Source organism: Stegodyphus dumicola, chromosome 4 (genome assembly GCF_044657685.1).
Source record: "Stegodyphus dumicola isolate Sdum_Otavi_A_Nest chromosome 4, ASM4465768v1".
Taxonomy (NCBI): Eukaryota; Metazoa; Arthropoda; class Arachnida; order Araneae; family Eresidae; genus Stegodyphus; species Stegodyphus dumicola.
In genome coordinates, this window is record NC_140771.1 from 127852050 (window position 1) to 127870278 (window position 18229).

At 32.9% G+C, this 18229-nt stretch overlaps 2 protein-coding genes across 4 annotated transcripts in view; both read right to left on the bottom strand.

Moving 5' to 3' along the window:
- Positions 1-18229, bottom strand: part of LOC118184247 (sodium/potassium/calcium exchanger 5-like) — a 127733-nt gene that overhangs the window by 104153 nt on the left and 5351 nt on the right. The window lies entirely within an intron of this gene.
- The window catches only part of LOC118184249 (sulfotransferase ssu-1-like), a 116805-nt gene continuing 100376 nt past the window's right edge, over positions 1801-18229 (bottom strand). For all 3 annotated transcript variants that reach the window (XM_085815423.1, XM_035353893.2, XM_035353892.2), the window contains exon 2: positions 1801-2983. In XM_085815423.1, the coding sequence (XP_085671549.1) occupies positions 2009-2962 (954 nt within the window). In that variant the 5' untranslated portion in view covers positions 2963-2983 and the 3' untranslated portion in view covers positions 1801-2008. The remainder of the gene's footprint in view (positions 2984-18229) is intronic.

An 18229-nucleotide genomic window follows, 5' to 3' on the forward strand; every position in this document is an offset into this window, starting at 1 on the left:
GTTTTAGTTAGAGCTTTTAGTTAGTATTTTTATATTCTTACGTTCAGACCACAAGTTGTTGGTCTCTGTATTCCGAAGGTCCGGAAAGCTCTGTAAAGATAGAAAAAATAAAGGGTTTCGTATACCCTTCCTGTGTGTATTGTCTACTTCACAATTTATTGAACATAGCTTTAGTAAGCTCCCTGTTCCGAGTCAGGACAGTTAATGTTTCGAAAGCAAGTAAAGAGGAATACTAATCCTGATAGTATTGCGTCAATAAAGAGGAGCTGCTTCATAACTCTGTTGCACATTTGAAAAGAACGCCCAGTGACACATGGTTGCTTCCTGCCACGTTTTGAGTATGCGCTCATGAGTTGTTCGCTTAAGGTATGATGGTCGGAGACTTGGGATCACTTCATCGTAAAACATTGTTTGCTGTCTGCTTTGGCAGCTCGCCAGCCAGCTCCTTTCCGGCCATACTCTCGTGAGATGGAGCCAAACAGAGAACAGGATGGTTAAGAGAAGGTTGGTTTAGTTTTGTTTTTCATATGGTAAAGTACTCAAAGGGCTATCTGCCTAGGACAGGAGATTGAATTCGTAACATTAAAGGGCGAAAATCATGTACTAATGGACTTATGCTACGTATGCCCGATATGGCCTGCAGCTTAGATGCTGAGCTACTGTAAATCGTGGTATTCGATGCATGGTCAATTGCTTACAGGATTACAGCCCGCAGGGCAGTTAGTTCCACTTAGAAAACGGAAATACTTGTTGAGCCCAGCCTACTTGTCTTCTGCTGAATGATGTTATTCTGCAAACAGCAAATCCGCTGCCTGTACCATTTTCTGTCTTGGATTCTTCTGTACTTTCTGTATTTTCTTTTTTCGTTCACACGTTTTCGGTAATTATAAAATATTAATGTGCAGTACTTATTCAGGAAATATATGTATCGTCTAAAAATAGAGTTTACCTGTACTGACCCGTTACATGATTAAATTCAATAAAAGTCGCCCTAAGATAATTTTTCTTCATTTATAAACTTTGTATACTTTTAGACCAAAAGAAAATAGCATCAAATATATTTGGAATTGTTAAGCATGACTCTATGAAAATACAACTTTTTTACGACTTGATACTTTTGTTGTGTTGCAAATTTAAATTGTGTTAATGTAATTTAATTAATTTCTATTAAGGTTTCTATTTAACTGAAATTGTTTGTGGCTAGTATAGTGGATACCTATTTTTGGTAGTTAAAAGCTTTAGTTGCATTTATTTTCGATGCTTAGATTTTTCTCATGATGAAGCAGGGAGTGGTTTTTCAGAATATTTGGAAGGAAGGGGGATCGAATTACTTAGTCAGTACTCCCCAAAGAGATTCCCTTGTCGGGTTGTGAATAGGATTTACACTGAGAAAGACTAGTCTATGCATCCGTCGTTACGGAAGGAAAAAAAGGTATAATTTACGTATTCGTTTTCACTTTTTGCTTTGCGAAGGTTGCAAGTGATGGATAAAGAGGTTTTCGAACGAAGGGGGTGAAGTGAATTCTTTTGGGCTGCAATTAAAACGGCAGGAGTGACCTTACCTCCGTGTTGTTCTTAGAATTTAGAATAGATCCAATTTCTGGTTCTTACGCGTTTGGGTGATTCATTTTGCAGATCTCAAGATGACAATCTTTGTAGCAGTAGTTGTAAAATTATTTGTTTGTGGAGACTGAAAGTAATAAAATGAAAAATGAAAAAAAAAAAATACATCATGTTGATCAAGCTTAATTCTACGTATATCTTTCAGCCTATAGAATTTTAGATTTTGAAGAAACCGAGTAATTAATTAACTAAATTATTTAATTAAGTAAAAATTAAGTTAAATAAACTAGTTAAAAACTAACGCATTATTAATAAAAAAATTCGTTATATAACACTTTTTGTTTTTCAAATTTAAAATAAACTACATCCAGATATAAAAAAATAAAAGGCTTAAAATAATACATTTTCATGTAGATATATTCACATCTATTAGGAAAAGTGTTAACTAATCTGTTGTAAACCATTGTTGGATTTCCGTGCCTTTAGTTTTATCTACGAACTTCTGGTCCAACCTCTTTGACTGATCGTCTGAAAAATGATTTTTCCAATCTCCTACTATTCCTTTACGCATAAATTCCAATTTCGGCTCCTCTTCAGGAATTTTCAAAGATTTCACGAATTCTTGAGCATGGCGTGCGCCTTCAAAATCATTTTCAAAAGTCGTTGATTGTTTTGGATCAGATTTTCCAAACTCCTGTACCAGTGTCTGAGCCTTCATGTATTCAAAACTGCTAAATTTCAAAATATTATTCAAGATATTATTATCATGCTCAATCGAATTTATGTATTCCTTACCGAGAAATTTCGCGAGTTTGATAACCATGTCCTTAGTATTTTTCTTCATATCTTCATATTTAGTGAAAAAAATATTGGGATCATTAAGGTGGGGATACCATGACATTAAATGATCAAAGTAATCGTTGTATTCTGTTTCACCAGCCAAAAAGAGCTCAAAAAAGTCATTGAATTCAGCATCCCAATACTTAAAACCAATATTATTTCTTGTGTGATAATAGAAGGATACGCAACAATCCTTGGGATTTCGTGCTACAAAAATGTACTTGGCATTAGCGGAATAAGGTATGTGCGAAAAAGGAAGGTGAGTCTTCATTGCTCCAGGTCTCGGCATTTTAGCAATACCTTCAGCCCCAAGCTTGTCAATGAAAGGACTCAGTATACGAAAATCTTCCTCTTGGTCTAATTTTTGCCCTTTGCGAAAAATATACATGACAATATTTTGCATCCAGGTTGTTCCACACTTTGGATATGTCACAACGAATATATCATCTCTCGTCGGTTTGTAATTTAGTACTTCTTTAAAGCATTTTGGCGAAAAGTAGCTTGGAATTCTAATGCCACTGATGATTTGGTACTGCGGTCGTTTGGTGATTCTTCCCATGTTTGCTCCAATGTCCTTTATCTGGGAGAGATATAAATTATATTTATCACAATTAAATTAAATATACCAATACATTTTATGGCAGTATCAAATTCAGTTAAAAATTCATATAGCGTATTGTGTACAAACGTTTTGTTGAAATTAATATCTTAAAAATACAAAAATACAAGTTCCTATTAAAAAATACGCTAAAAAAATCTGAATCTGAAGCATAAAATTTCACGTTTGAGAGCAAGCCTGCAAATTTCGCTGTGATACTGAGAAAAGAAATCTGTGATAGCCAATTCGTAACAATGACCTCCACGCATCATATGCTATTGAGAGGCATCAAATGCTATCATATGTTATAGAGAGCTATTGGGAGACTAGAGACAGGACAAAGCAGACGGCTAAATGTGAGTCCAATCTGTGGTTCACAAACTTTGGCAACAATTTCTAACCACGGATTCGGCATCCAGGAGGTTCAGCCAAGAACGGCCAACCGCTACGACAAGCGCTAATGACCGATATTTGTTGTTATACGCACGAGGGAATAGAATATCAACTCCAACTCAACTCAGATATTCCCATGCTGCAGCCACTCGAAGGTTATTTGTCAACCATGCATAGAAGGCTTCGCGAAGGAGCCTTCATATGTGAGGCGACCAGCCATCTGCGTGCCGCTCAAGTCATGTCGTAGAAAGGAACGTTTGAGATGAGCACATCAACATATCCACTGGACGGCTAATCAGTGGAGGGTTTTTCTCTTTACGGATGAGTCCAGGTTTAGGCTCGAAAGTGATAACAGACGTTATTTTATTTGGAGAAAACGTAGACTCTATTATCATCAATCAAACATTCATGAAAGAGATGCATACGAAGGAAGCAGTGTCTGAGGAGGTATTTCTTTGGGTGGACACACAGACCTCTATACTTTTCCATGTGGAACTATGAATACTCAAGAGATGATAAAATCATTGAAGCTTTTGTGCACCCTTATACTTGGGCAATAGGTGATGAGTCCCTGCTACAGGACTACAATGCTAAACCGCACGGGCTCGCATCGTGGATGATTATCTTCAGCAGCAAATAATTCAGCGCATGAAGTGGTTAGCTCGATCCCCGGACCTGAACCCTATCGAGCATGTTTGGGATGTTTTAGGAAGACGAATAGCTGCTCTCAATCGTCCTTTTCAGACCCTTGCCACGTTTGCAATTGCTTTTCATAGAGCAATGGCCTCTCACTTCCCACGGAATTGATAGAACGCATAACTGAGAGCACCATACATCGCTGTATTGCGTGTGCTGTATTGCTTCTATGGGAGATCATACTCCATACTAAAGGTAATTTTCCTATGCCAGACTGATACATCCGATTTATTCATTTTATTTATATGCTTATTTCTATAATACCTTAATTGTCTGGTAATTTCTTTCTATGTTATTTTATACTCTACTATGTGTTATATAGTGTGGGTCAGTTTCATTAAATTCTCTAAAAGGCGGTTGCTATTTTTCATCTTTCCTGCTACCAAAAATATACCTAATGTCTCTAGAACTTTACGGATGTATATAGCAGAAATTACATATTCCGGGAGATAATCTAACTACTTGTGTACTACTTCATTCATTCCTACGCCAATTCGTCTTTAGATTTGAAATACTAAGATTTCCAGAACACTTTAATATTCTATTATCATTAGGAACTCATAGTATGCTGAAGACTGCGAGAAAAAGTCTTTTGATAAATATACTCACAATTAATTTAAAATTGCAAAAATGACTTCATTCACGGCTTTACCTTCTGAAAAAAAAAGTAAATACAAAGGTTGGTTAATAAGTAACGCGTCTTTTTAAATTTCAAATGCAAAACCTAATTTCCCTACCTTTCCTCCCTGATTTGGAATGCACTCTAAGGCACCCTGCACATAAAGTTGTCGGCATCCTGCACATAAAGCTAAGTTTCACCAATTTTTTAGATACAAAAGCCAGCTGAATTGCTGGCCATGAAAATGCTCTTTCAGAGTCCAAACAAAGAAAAACTAGAAAATTTAAGTCGGGTCTGCATGTTGGAAGAAGCACGACTGTTCATCTCAATTCAACAGTGAGCTATATGAGGCCTAGCATCACCATAACGTATAATAATCTTTCTGTGTAACATACTTCTTTTCACCGCTTTATTAAATTTGTCTAATTGGGACTTATAAAAACCCTCTTCATTTACTGTTGCAACTTCCTGCATGCAATCAGTGTGTACCAGATTTAATCCCAAATATGATCATAAAAAATGTTTGCATTTTATTTGTAAATCTCGGCATTCTTTTTCGCTATTGCAAATTTTCATCGTAGGAGGGCACTGTTGGCTGAAAGAGAATATTCTATGTTCGTGAAACAAAAAAATTCAAAAGCAAAGTAGAGAAAATTCTGGATTAATTGCGGTCAGACCTAGACACAATTTAGGCAGTTCAAATGACGGAGTAATAAAAGACATTTTCCCCTTATCCTGAAGGTAGATATTAACTTGATTTAAATAATCCACATAATTTTAATATTAGTATCAAACGATCAGATTGATAGCTATAAATTTAGAGAAAACGCTACTAGTATGTTGAGTATTTTGTGTCATATTCCACTTAAGGATCCATATTTTTCAAATAACACTGTTACTCGACGAATCATCAATACAGCTGATAACGTGAATGAATCACTTCTCAGTCGCATATCTTTTGTCGCACTGAAAATGGATGAATCGACCGACGTCGCCGGATTAATAATTTTAATAGTATTTGTTACTTATAAAGATATCACGAGGAGTAAATTGTTTGCAGACCAGCATATTAAGAAATAAAATTTTCAATCTTTTGGATGAATTTTTCTAATCAAATGAAATTTCGCGATATTGCATTTTTAGATATGTACTAGATACGAAAAACACTTTTTGAGCTTAGTGTTGAATGACGTTATAAAAATCAGAAATTACATAACATCGCAACATCTTAAAAGAAAGCTCTTCAAACTGTATATGAAGATACAGAAACACACTATGATTTCCTCTTAATAAATCGTGATGTAAAGTGGTTGTCTAGAGAAAACATGCTGACAAGTTTGATAAGTCTGCAGATAGCAGCATGCAGACTTATCTTGCATAGCACCATGTTTAACATAGCAGCATGTTTGATGAACAATGACTTTCTACTGGCAATGGTTTTAAATGATGAAGCGTAAATATGCGAATTGGGATATCTGACCAACATTTTCACCAAAATGAAAGAAGTGAATCTAGCATTGCAAAGAAAATATACCACAGTGTTTGATGTAAATGTGAAAGTATCTTCTTTTACATGGAAGCATGTATTGGTTGGAGTGCTAGGAAGATATCGTTTACTTTCCTTTCCCAAAAAACTTCTTAAATGGTTTGGTTTGGTTTGGTTTATTTGATTACGAAGAAGTAGACAGACAACCCTCGAGTGTTTATTGAAAGCACTCGAGGGTTGTCTGTCTACTTCTTAAATGAAAATAAAATAAAAATAAAAAAAAATTGCTGAAAAATTACAGAAAAATATTCAGATGCATGATAGAGCTTTGCAAGATTCGTATGGATATTATTTTCCAGAAAGTTCATGTTAAAGTGCTTGACGGCTGTAAATGTATTCAGCCTGAGAAAAAAATTCACCCAGGTTAAAGTCAGCAAACTATGAGGTCTTTAAAAGACGTGACATCTCACGGCAAGCTAAAAATCGTGTTTTATAATTAAATTCTACCGGAATTTTAGCTGCATTTTCTAGATGAATTTAAAATCTTGTCTGAGGTAGCAATTAATATTACTGCCTTTCTCAACAACATATCTCTGTGAAGCCGGAATATCCTCCTATACTGATGTCAAAACAAATGCAGAACAGTTTAATAGCAGAACTAGACCCTCTCCAGCAATCATTAACTGCGTGAAATTATTAACAACTGTCTAAAGTTCGCCTGCAATTAGCAAAAACTGTAAAATAAGAATGCAACCAACCACTCATATCTCATTAAAAGTTTATATATTATTTTACGTGATGCCATATTTATATCTACCTTTGCACTACGTTGTATTCTAGTTAATGAAGTTAAACTAAAATTCTTTTCTGGAACGGCTAATAGAATTTTTTATAACAAATAATGAACAAGTATGTATTTTAATTTAATTTGATATGATGATTAATCTGTAGGAGCCGTATTTATTTTATAAATTAATTTTATTTTTGTTCTCACCAATAATCTGTAGCAACGTAAAAGGTTTGATCTATTGAATTTTGAAATAACGTAAGACAAAGTCTTGACAATACATAAGTACCTTTGGTAGTTGAGAACAAACTGAGATATGGTAAATTTGGTAGGGTACGAACTGCGCCAAATTTGATCGAAAATCCCCGTCCCCCACTTTTCTAATACACGAACTGCGCGACGTTTCCTGTCCCCCATTTCTTTCCAAGAAGATTGAGTGCTACAAAAAGTCGTTTATTGCCATTAATGGGACATTCTATTGAGACTGCAAGCCTTTATTTTCGTTTATCAATATTGTAAAAATTGTGCATGTAAAAAAAATATTAATTTAAAGTCTGGCGTGTGCTAAAAAATAAATTTCTTTTACACTCATTTTAAAGTTTTATGATGCTTAAAGGAATGATGAGGAAAGTTCAAGATGGCGGATAAAGAGCTTGACGCGTTTCACACGTCTCTTGAAAAACATTATGATACTATCAACACAGCACTTGCATCTAAATGTAATATGAACGGTGAGCTGCGTGAACATGCTAAAACGGCTTTGGGTGAGTTAAAATCTCTTATAATTAAAAATTTTGAAAGATTACAATCTGCTAATTATCGCGAAGCTTGTGTGGCAAGTTTGAAGACCTCTGTTATGAGATCTTCTTATGCTGAGATGGTATCGCCATCTAGGGGAGAAAATGTAAACAAACAGTCAAATGATTGTAATTTGCTTGTTTCGGCAGCTGCTGGATTGGAAAACTTTACATCCCTTGATGTTAAAAAACTTTTGAAGGAAAAAATTAATCCGACAGAAAAGAAATTAGGTATAAAAAATATTAGGACGATTTCGAATAACAGAATTTTAGTGCAATGCTCTTCCTCAACTGATCGTGATAAACTAAAAGATGAAATCAACAACAAACCTGAACTAATTTCTTCTCTTCCAAGACAGAAAAATCCTGCTCTACTTATTAAAAATGTGCCAAATGAAATTGATGATAAAGATGTATTAACTGTTCTCTTTGATCAAAATCCTGACATTTTTTATGGTAATGAATGTATTAATGACATGAAATTCTGTTTTACTCTTAAAAAATTCCAAAACTCAAAGCATATCGTTGGCGAAATGAAACCCGAGCTATACAGAAAATGCCTACCTTTGGGGTATTTGCATTTTGAGTGGTCGGCTTGTAAAGTAGAGGAGTTTATCATAATAAATAGATGCTTTAAATGCCTTGGCTATAATCACAAAGGAGCTAACTGCAGAAATTCTGTTGCTTGCTTTAAATGTGCAAAAGAACATAAAAGTGAGCACTGCCAAACTCAAGAAACCCAAGCTTGTGTAAATTGCATTCGTTATAATAGCAAAATCAAGGATGTTGGCAAGAAAGTTGATGTCAAACATAAGCCTTTCTCGGAAAATTGTCCTTCTCACATTTTTATGAAGAATAGAATAATTTCTCAAATTAATTATGGCTAACTTTCCCTTTTCTGTTCTTAAAATTATTCAACTTAATCTTCATCGTTCGAAAATGGCTACTCAGCAGCTTGTTTTAAATATGGAAAATTCTAACATTGATATCGCTCTTGTTCAGGAGCCTCACTCTTATAAATGCTCTCTTCCCAACTTGCCTTCCTCTTACCGGGTTTACTTTGATGCTAATAGTGATACCATTAAAGCTGCTATTATTGTACGAAATCAAAAGCTGTCTACTCTGCTTGATATTAATAATCTTGATTATAATATGGTGTTTATTCATGTTACTCTCAATACTCAAGATTTTATCTTTTTTTCCTATTATTTTGAACCTAATAGAAATATCGACTTGGATCTGCATAAAATTAATGTAGCATTAGCTTCAAAAAATTGTAATAGATTGATTTGGGCTATGGATGCCAACAGCAAATCTGAAATTTGCATAGTCCAGTTTCAGATTCTCGAGGGGTTAAACTTTGTGAATTTTTAAGTATGAATAATTTGTTCGTTCTAAACGAAGACTGTGGTCCTACTTTCTGTAGTACTCAAGGTTCAAGCTATATTGACATTACGGTTGTGGGATCTGATCTTCTTGCAGATATTTTGTGTTGGTGTCAACCAGACTATGAATCCCTTTCTGATCACTGTGCGATTGAGTTTGAACTTTCTGTAGCTTCTAATAACACTTTCTATGACAGAAAAAACAGCAAAACTGTCTTCAGTGTAAAGAAAGCTAACTGGAATATTTTTTACAATACATGTAAGCAGTCGATTGATGAGTTTTCGCAGTTTATTGAGTGCTGTACGGATAAGCATGCATTAAACTCTCGAGTAGAAAATTTTGTCTCGATTCTCTATAACGCATCTAAGGCTTCCATGCCTCTAAAAAAGTCACGGGTTCATAAGGTACCTTGGTGGACTACTGAAATCGATTGTATGAGAAAACAGGTTAACGCTGCTAGACGTAGGTTTCAACGAAATCGTAACCCTACTCTTAGAGAGTTATATAAACAAAAATATCTTCACTTAAGGCATAGTTACAGTTTAAAGCTCCAGGATGCAAAGCTTAAGTCTTGGAGAGAATTCCTAATGAGTATAAATGAAAGGAATGTTTGGAAAAAAATATATACGAATGGTATAAAGAAAAATTTTATGAAAGGTATTGAAGTCAGTGGAATTTATCTCCCATCTGGTAATTGTACAAAGTCGCTTGAAGAAACTGTTAATGAGGTTCTTAACAGAAGCTTTCCCACGGACCATTTTAGCACGGATAATTCGTTTCATAGAATGATTAGGGCTGAAGCTTCGTTAAATTATGTTGCTAATCCAGATCCTCCATTTACTATGTCAGAAATTAATAGTGTTATAGAAAAACTTAAATGCAATAAAGCTCCTGGTCTTGATTCTATTTCAAACGAAATTTTGAAGCAAGTTCATAGAATGTTTCCAAATTTATTCTCCAAAATCTTCAATACTTGTCTGAGGCTTGGTTCATTTCCTCGTTGCTGGAAAACAGCGAATGTCGTTTTAATCCCTAAGAATAGTAGTCCTCGTATCCCGCATTTAGATAACTTGAGATGCATTAGTCTTCTTCCCAGTTTAGGAAAATGCCTAGAAAAGCTGTTTGTTAATAGAATTACCTGGTTCTTGCATAATAAAAAACTGCTAAATAAAGCACAGTTTGGTTTTACCCCTCATAAGAGTTGTGAAGAGGCTCTTTTGTACTTAAAAGACATAGTGGACGAAGGTAAGAAGAGAAATTTACACACAGTTTTAGTGTTTCTTGATATCAAAGGTGCTTTCGACCACGCCTGGTGTCCTGGGATACTTGTTTTTTTAAGGAAAGCTGGTATTCCGTGTAATATTTACCACCTTATTAAAGATTTTCTGCATGACAGATCTGCATTGCTCTCCCTTGGCCACGTTTCTTCCTCCCGCATTTTGGAAAGAGGTTGCCCTCAAGGCTCGGTTTCCGGACCTTTATTGTGGAATTTAATTATGAATGATCTACTCAATAGACTCTCACATTGTCCGAGTTGTAAAACAATTGCTTTTGCTGATGATCTACTAATTTGCTTTCAAGAGAAGTGTCCCATTACTCTCTTTAATACGGCTCAAAACACCCTTACTATTATTTCCAATTGGTCCAGAGAACAGAAATTGGAATTCAATCCTAATAAATCTAAAATTATGATAATTAAAAGAAAGCATGTCAGCTATACAAACCAACAACTGTACTTGGATAATACCTTACTCGAAACGGTGAATGAAATTAAATATTTAGGCGTTATTCTTGATCATAAGTTTTGTTGGAAAAATCATATTATGTATTTATCCAATAAGTGTGAAAATATACTTAGAGGACTTAATCGTGTCTCTTGCAATACTTTTGGTTTAAAAGTTAATGTTATTGATATGATTTATAAGCAGGGTATTGTCCCCTTTATTTGCTATGCTTCTAGAGTGTGGGGAACAGCTTTAGAAAAGAAGATTAATTCCCGTATACTTCGCAGAATTCAAAGAAGAATTTTACTAAGAGTTGTGCGTGGCTACAGAACAATTAGCTATGAAGCCTGTTTCGCAATTTCAGGATTTCCTCCGATTGACCTTCATGTTTTGAATGACAAAAAGTTTAAAGATACCATCAGCAAATTTATGTTCGATGCCAAGGTGTTGTTTGAAGATCTTCCTCATCCTGCCAATCGTTTGCCAATTCAAACTATCATTTATGACAATTCTGTTGATGATAATTTCCCTGTTGTGTGTTATACAGATGGCAGTAAAATTAATAATCGAGTTGGATTAGCTTATGTCGTTTTCCATAATGGTTCTGAACTGGAATACAAACTCTTTAGAATTCCCAATGAATGCAGTGTTTTCCAAGCCGAATTACTGTGCATTAGTGAGTCAATTAAGTGGATATCTAACAACTGTTCGCTAAGTGCTAAATTTCTTATTCGCACTGATTCTCTTTCATCCTTATTTTCTCTTAGGAATATCTTCTCATATAATAAATTAATTGTGACTTCCCATGCTCTTCTTAAAGACCTTAATAATAAAGGTGTTGATGTTATCTTTTCTCATGTACGTGGCCACACTGGCAATCTAGGAAATGAACGGGCTGATTGGTTGGCAAAACAAGCTACACATCTTCAAGTAATTACTCCAATGATACTTCCTAAGTCATTTTACAAGAACAAAAGTACGGATGATACAATACTCGAGTGGAATGAACTATACAGGAATTCTACTACTGCCTCTTTGACTAAACTATATTTTCCTTCCATTCCTCACAGACTGAATAATAAACACTTTTTCTGCAATTTTGAAGTTACTCAATTTCTAACTGGACATGGTAAATTCAATTCATATCTGAAGAGATTTAGATTATCTAGTACAGACTTGTGTTCATGCAGTTTCGGGGGAGTGCAAAATGTCGAACATTTGTTGTTCTATTGTTCAAAGCTCAAGGAAGGACGAAAGGAACTCATCTCTAAGTTAAACTCTGTGAATATTTCATTTCCTCCCCCTCTTCATGTTTTTGTTCAACATAAAATGGCTTTCTCTTTTTTCTGTAAATTTATCTCTTACGTATCATCTGTGAATTTGTAAGTTTATTTTATTTTGTGTTGTGTTGTTGTATTTGTTTGTTTTTTTTACTTACCTCTGTAAGCCTTGTGTAAATACTATGTGGTGCACAAGGATTTAAAATTTTCAATAAAAAAAAAAAAAAAAAAAAAGGAATGATGAGCCAGATCTTTTTTATTCTCTGTAAGAATTAAAATCTTTCCAAGTTGTAGATTTTAGTCGCTGATATATATATATATATATATATAAGTTTTGAATAGTAAAATTGATAGATTAATGACATACACAAAACTGATACATAATCAACGTATCAAATATCGGATTTGTAGCTCACTTTAAATAAGTTTCTTGTCTAGATAAATATTAACAAATCTTCTTAGGTAGCAGAATGGTTTTAACTTTAAAATTTACTATTTTAGGTAAACAGTTCAAATTTAATTATAAAAATTATCTTTATTAAATCTAAAAATTGGACTTCTTAACACACTAAAAATTGGACTAAAATTCACACTAATATTATTGCAATATACTCCCGTATTAAGCTTTCCATTTTTAATCACTGAAGTTATTTTAAGGTTATTTAACTTTGTTACAAATTCCATATTTTAATACTAGAAACGTTTAAATATTTATTCTGTTTTCCACCTGATGTACTTTGGCATACATTTAATTTCTAATGCACATTTAATTAATAAATTAATAATTATGAGCGTCAACAGAATTTTCATAATTAACAAAATAAATAAATAAATAAATAAAAAATAAACTCCCTTATATTCATATCCTGGGATTTTCAGTTCCCTTTTAATCCATTCCTTTTTCCATATTGTTGCACTTTACTCAAGTTTTCATGTGTGTAGAATTTATATACTTTGTATTGTATTTATGTCAATTTATATTTAAATGATAATTTTTCCAAATTCTTGCATTACAACTCTAGTTAAGAGAAGATGTTTCTAACACCTTAGCTAAGCTTAATCTTCAGCATGTAGCTTATTTTCCAACCTAGTTTCAGGCTGAATTATTTGTAAAATTAATTACTTGAAATTATTTGTTAACAAAGATGGTCGCTAAATCACGCTAATAATATTTCTAACTGTTGTAATTTATAATGCAACGAGTTCATGTGATTTATAATATAATTCATTTATAATTTTTTCAACAGTATTGAAATTAATAGCAGATACTGATAATGATATACATTTAGATTACAATGATTTAGATTGCCATTGCCTTCTTCACTCATGCTTTTATGCTACATTCCTAATATTTCATAATGGCATACAGGTAAGTTTAACTCATTCACCAAACATGTAAATCTCTAATTCAGCCCACTTTTTTCTTACGTGTGCTGTATCTTCTATTTTCTTTAATATATTGTTCAGCCTCATTTCAAAAGGTCTTTTGGAAAAGTCACTAAACATTGGTAGTTCGACTCGAGTTTCTAGTCCCAGTGATCCCCCGGCTCTTTCTTTCTTTTTTTTTTTTTTTTTTGTACTTATTTACTGTATAAAAATGTAGCGTAAAAATTTCAGTTCGTGAAGTAAAAATACTTTTTAAATTTATTCTTTAAAAATATTGCAAAAATTTTTACCTTTACCTTAGCATATCTTTTTACAAATCCCTCTAATAAGAAAAAACAAGGAAAGAAATTAACTCAGTTTCGGTGATTGATACCTGGGTGCAAATTATATATAACATTTTTCCAAAAGCATAGAGTTTATATGGATATCAATAAATTAAGGATTATTTCTCCATTTAATTTTCTTAACATGTTTATTCCAGAATTTTCTTTTCACACTGTAGCGCTTAACTTTATGAGTTTTCTATAATCATTCAATTTCTCTAGCCATGGCAACTTTGCATACCTTCTGACAAGTAGTTATATTTTTAACCACTGTATTTTAATTCCTGTTGGCTATCAGTACATTATTCACTTGTTTCACAAGTGCAACGTTTATTTTATACGCAAATCTACGTAAAATAGCATTAAAACTTCAGTTATGCGGAGCTCCTGATCGATTGCTTGTTTTAGATTGAATGAAATTAAGCTTAATGTTACTGTTAATTAGCTTGTTATTAATTTAATTGTATGTTTCTAACTAATTATATGTTCAGATATTTCCAAGTATATTACACAAACTTTTGCATCCTAATTTTTAGTTTTTGGTTAAAAAAATAAGCTTTTATTTATTGAGAGGCCTGATTGATTATATTAATTTGCAGTATTGTTTATCTAATTCCTTTCTTCTAGATAAATTTTAGAAAAACTTTTTAGCATAATAATTTAAATTTATTTACAATTTATACGTCAGTGATCCAAACGCATAGTAATGTTGTTATAATAGATTTCATGCTAAGTTTTTTTTTTTAAATTTAACTATTAATTTCTGCAAACATTTACATGATTGCTTTAATTAACGAAAAATATTTCTAGCACACTTTAACACACTTGGATATGGAATAATTTTTTACGCTCTATTAAATTTTCCAGTCTAGTTCAGACATCGTGACTATTATTGATGTAATTTATTAAAAATATAATTTGTATGCTTTATAATTATTTAAGTTATGATATTATTATCATAAATGAAAGATGTTTGTAATGCTAATATGTATGCTTACCAATACCTTTTATTTTCTTTGTTAGCTCTGGCATTTATTACTGTTTTAATTAGCGTGCTTGTTGGATATTTTTTACTTGTTCTTGTGGTATGTAATTCTATTTTTTTAATTTTATTTTCCTCTTGGCTACAATTGGCTTCGAAAAGTTAAACTGTAACCCTGTAGGCAGACGGAGGGAAGAAATTTGGATTGGCGCAGTTGGACTTTAGCTCGACCCGGGGGGATTTTCATTAGTGCAGTTGGAGTACACCCGTAAATTTCAAAGCTTTTTTAAAATAATTTCATTGCATCGATGTGTAGTTGTTTAGATATCTCTTTACATTCCTTTACTTGTTCACTTTTCCTTCCTCTACAACTGCTGCTAAATACTATTATCCTGTAAGATATGGAGTAGATTTAAGAGGGGCTATACTTTAGAATTAATTCTAAAAAGGGCTCCACGAGCCAAAATATCTGAGAACTGCTGGTTTAAACCAACAGAAATTTTCTGCTGTCTTGGAATATTTAGAATGCGAATACTCTGGACTTCCGATTACATGGAGTTGAGCTGAGTATTATGCTCCACGGTTCTCAAAAGATTTTGACATTTCAAAGACAAAATTTGCCATTTTTTTTTTTTTTTTTTTGGAAATCAAAGGAAAAAAACACGCTTAATGACGAGTCCTTTGTAGCTACGAAATCTTTTTCCTACCTTTTATATTACAAAATATTGATTTAATTTGAATTTGAAACAGTAAGGAAAAGTCATAATTAGTATGAACATGCATGATTAGATGAATACATATGAATGCAAAATATTGTTTTGGGAGAAACATTTAACCCTTTCCGGCACGCTACTCTTTAAAATTGATATTTTACCAAAAAAAATTGTAGGCAGTCTATTATTTAGGCCTAGGATAGTATGCAGGTATAATTTTACAAAGATTGCACAAAATCGTTTCCTTTTTGTGGGTGTGTCACTGAGCCGCACAAGCTGCGATAGGTGAGTATTGCTGTGAAGCACGTAATACAGTAAGATACTTTGATTTAAAAACAGTAGAATCTGATCTTTGTAGCAGATTTAGCATAACTCAGGGTGCGCCACAGGAAGGCCCGCTACTCTACACACACACACACACAAAAAAGGGGGGGAAGAAAACTCTCATTGCTTCGGCAATGCTGAGGCCTCTCCAAGCCATTTACACAATTTTAAAATTTATAAGAAAAATAATTATACTATAATATTTACAATTAATTATTGACTAGAAAAAAAAAATTTAAATATACATACAAATAAAAATCTACAGAAATCAAAACTAAGCAAACTACGCACGATGAAAGCAAAAGAAAAAAAAGGGTCTGCTCTCGCTGAAAATCAAATAGCTAATAGTAAACAGAGCACCGGGGTCTTCAAAACCCAAAACAGAGAAAAGAATAAAAGCAAATATAAATAAATCTGCGCTCTCAGCCTCCCCCGTGTTTGAAGCACGAGACCAGATTCTGTGACACAATCCCACGTGACAGGCGCTACCAGTATAGTGTGTTCAGTCCGAAACACACCATACACTGAAGGCTTCACTATACGCAATATTTCAAAGATAAAAATTAAAAGTAATACGGAATAGGCGGATTAGCAAACAAACAACACAATTATATAAAGATTTTTTTTCATTGATATTCTTTATATTTAAAAAAAAAATCTGAAACATTTCTTTGGAAAATCAGTGTCTTTAAAAACAGAATATATCTCAACGTTAATGATTTGCTTGTGTGGTGCTGCCATCTATTATGTCATGTGTCCGAAAAGAGACAATAGATAGCTATCTATTGCCCAGATTCTGCTTATGCCCCTTCCAATTTTGAAAGAATTATAGTATTAGATAATATTTTATGTATTTACCCACATTCCACTTTTTTATTACATCATCAACTATGAGAATTTGTTTTGTTTTCTTTGTGGCCAGCACTATTGTACACTGATGATTATTTGGTTCACTTCAGCAAATGTGTTTGACACACCACATCTAAAGTATTCGGCTGTTTTTATGAGTTACAAATTATTTTCAAAACATTCATATTACACAAAATTTCTTTTGATGAAAAAAGCTACTCGCATTTAATGAGGTGTTGGTAAAAAATAAAGCATATATTTTGGGGTTTATATCTGCTACTCATATGCTTTGTAGATAAGTGTACATAAAGGAAGTAATCTTCTTCTTCTTCTTCTTCTTCTTCTTTTTTTTTTTTTTTTTTTTAACTGAAATATGGATGAGGTTCATCGAAAAGGATTTTAAGTCCAAAGCATACTTTTAGAAAAAGCTGAAACTTCATATTTAACTGTTTTAAAGCTGTTAACGAGTATTAATATCCACATTAATATAGCTTTCTAAACATTTCGGGAGGAAAATTATATTTTTAAAGGTGTAATTTTCTCTGTATTCACCGTTTCCATTTCGTGAATATAAGTGCTTTAGATAAATAAATGCACAGCTACATATTGAATAACTGAATTTATCCTTTTTAGGCAAGAGTACAAGTCCCCACAGGGCATAATTTACGATAAAATAACATAAAAGCAAACCTTTTTTCTTACTACTTGGATTTTCATTTTCTAAATTCTCTTTAAATATAAAATTTTATACTTATACCTTTATATACGTGAGAACTAATTTTTAAATCATTAAAAATATTGTAATTGCTTGGTTTGAAAATGATTCAGGTGTTAACTAAAAACTGCATACCAAGTAAAAAAGTGTAATTTCTTTTAATGTTATAATTTCTATATTTAAAAAAAATTTACGTTCATTAATAAATTTAGCTAATTATCTAAAGTTTTCAATGTGCCATTCGATATATCGTCTTTTTAGTCCAAAGGGATTTCAGTCCCGAAGGACTATTGCTTTCGTTTTGGCATTTTGCGTCGGACTCATAAACGTCGGTTCACTTTTCAAACTGTTGCCAGAAAATGTTAGAGTCCTGCATTATATTTGAAGAAATTAAATAATGAAAAATCTGCATAAATGATTGTCTATTTCTCGCATTGTGATAAAACAATGGTACATAGAGCCATCGAATTTTGAATGACGAAATCCTACTGCGAATATGGGCATCTGAAATCCCAAATTTGGAATTTGTTTTATTATAGATTTTATATTTTGTAAAACTTTAACGAATTTTTGATTTACAAACTCAATGCTTTAAAAGCGAGAAATGGCAACGTTATATATATAAAAAAAAAAAAATACTTTTATCTCCAGCTCGCGAGACTGTGTATATCGGAAATTCTAAAGATATGCTTAATTTAACATTATTTTGCGATATTGCTCTTGAACTGAATTTTATGGTTTAAGTGCAAAGAACATGATATTTAATTA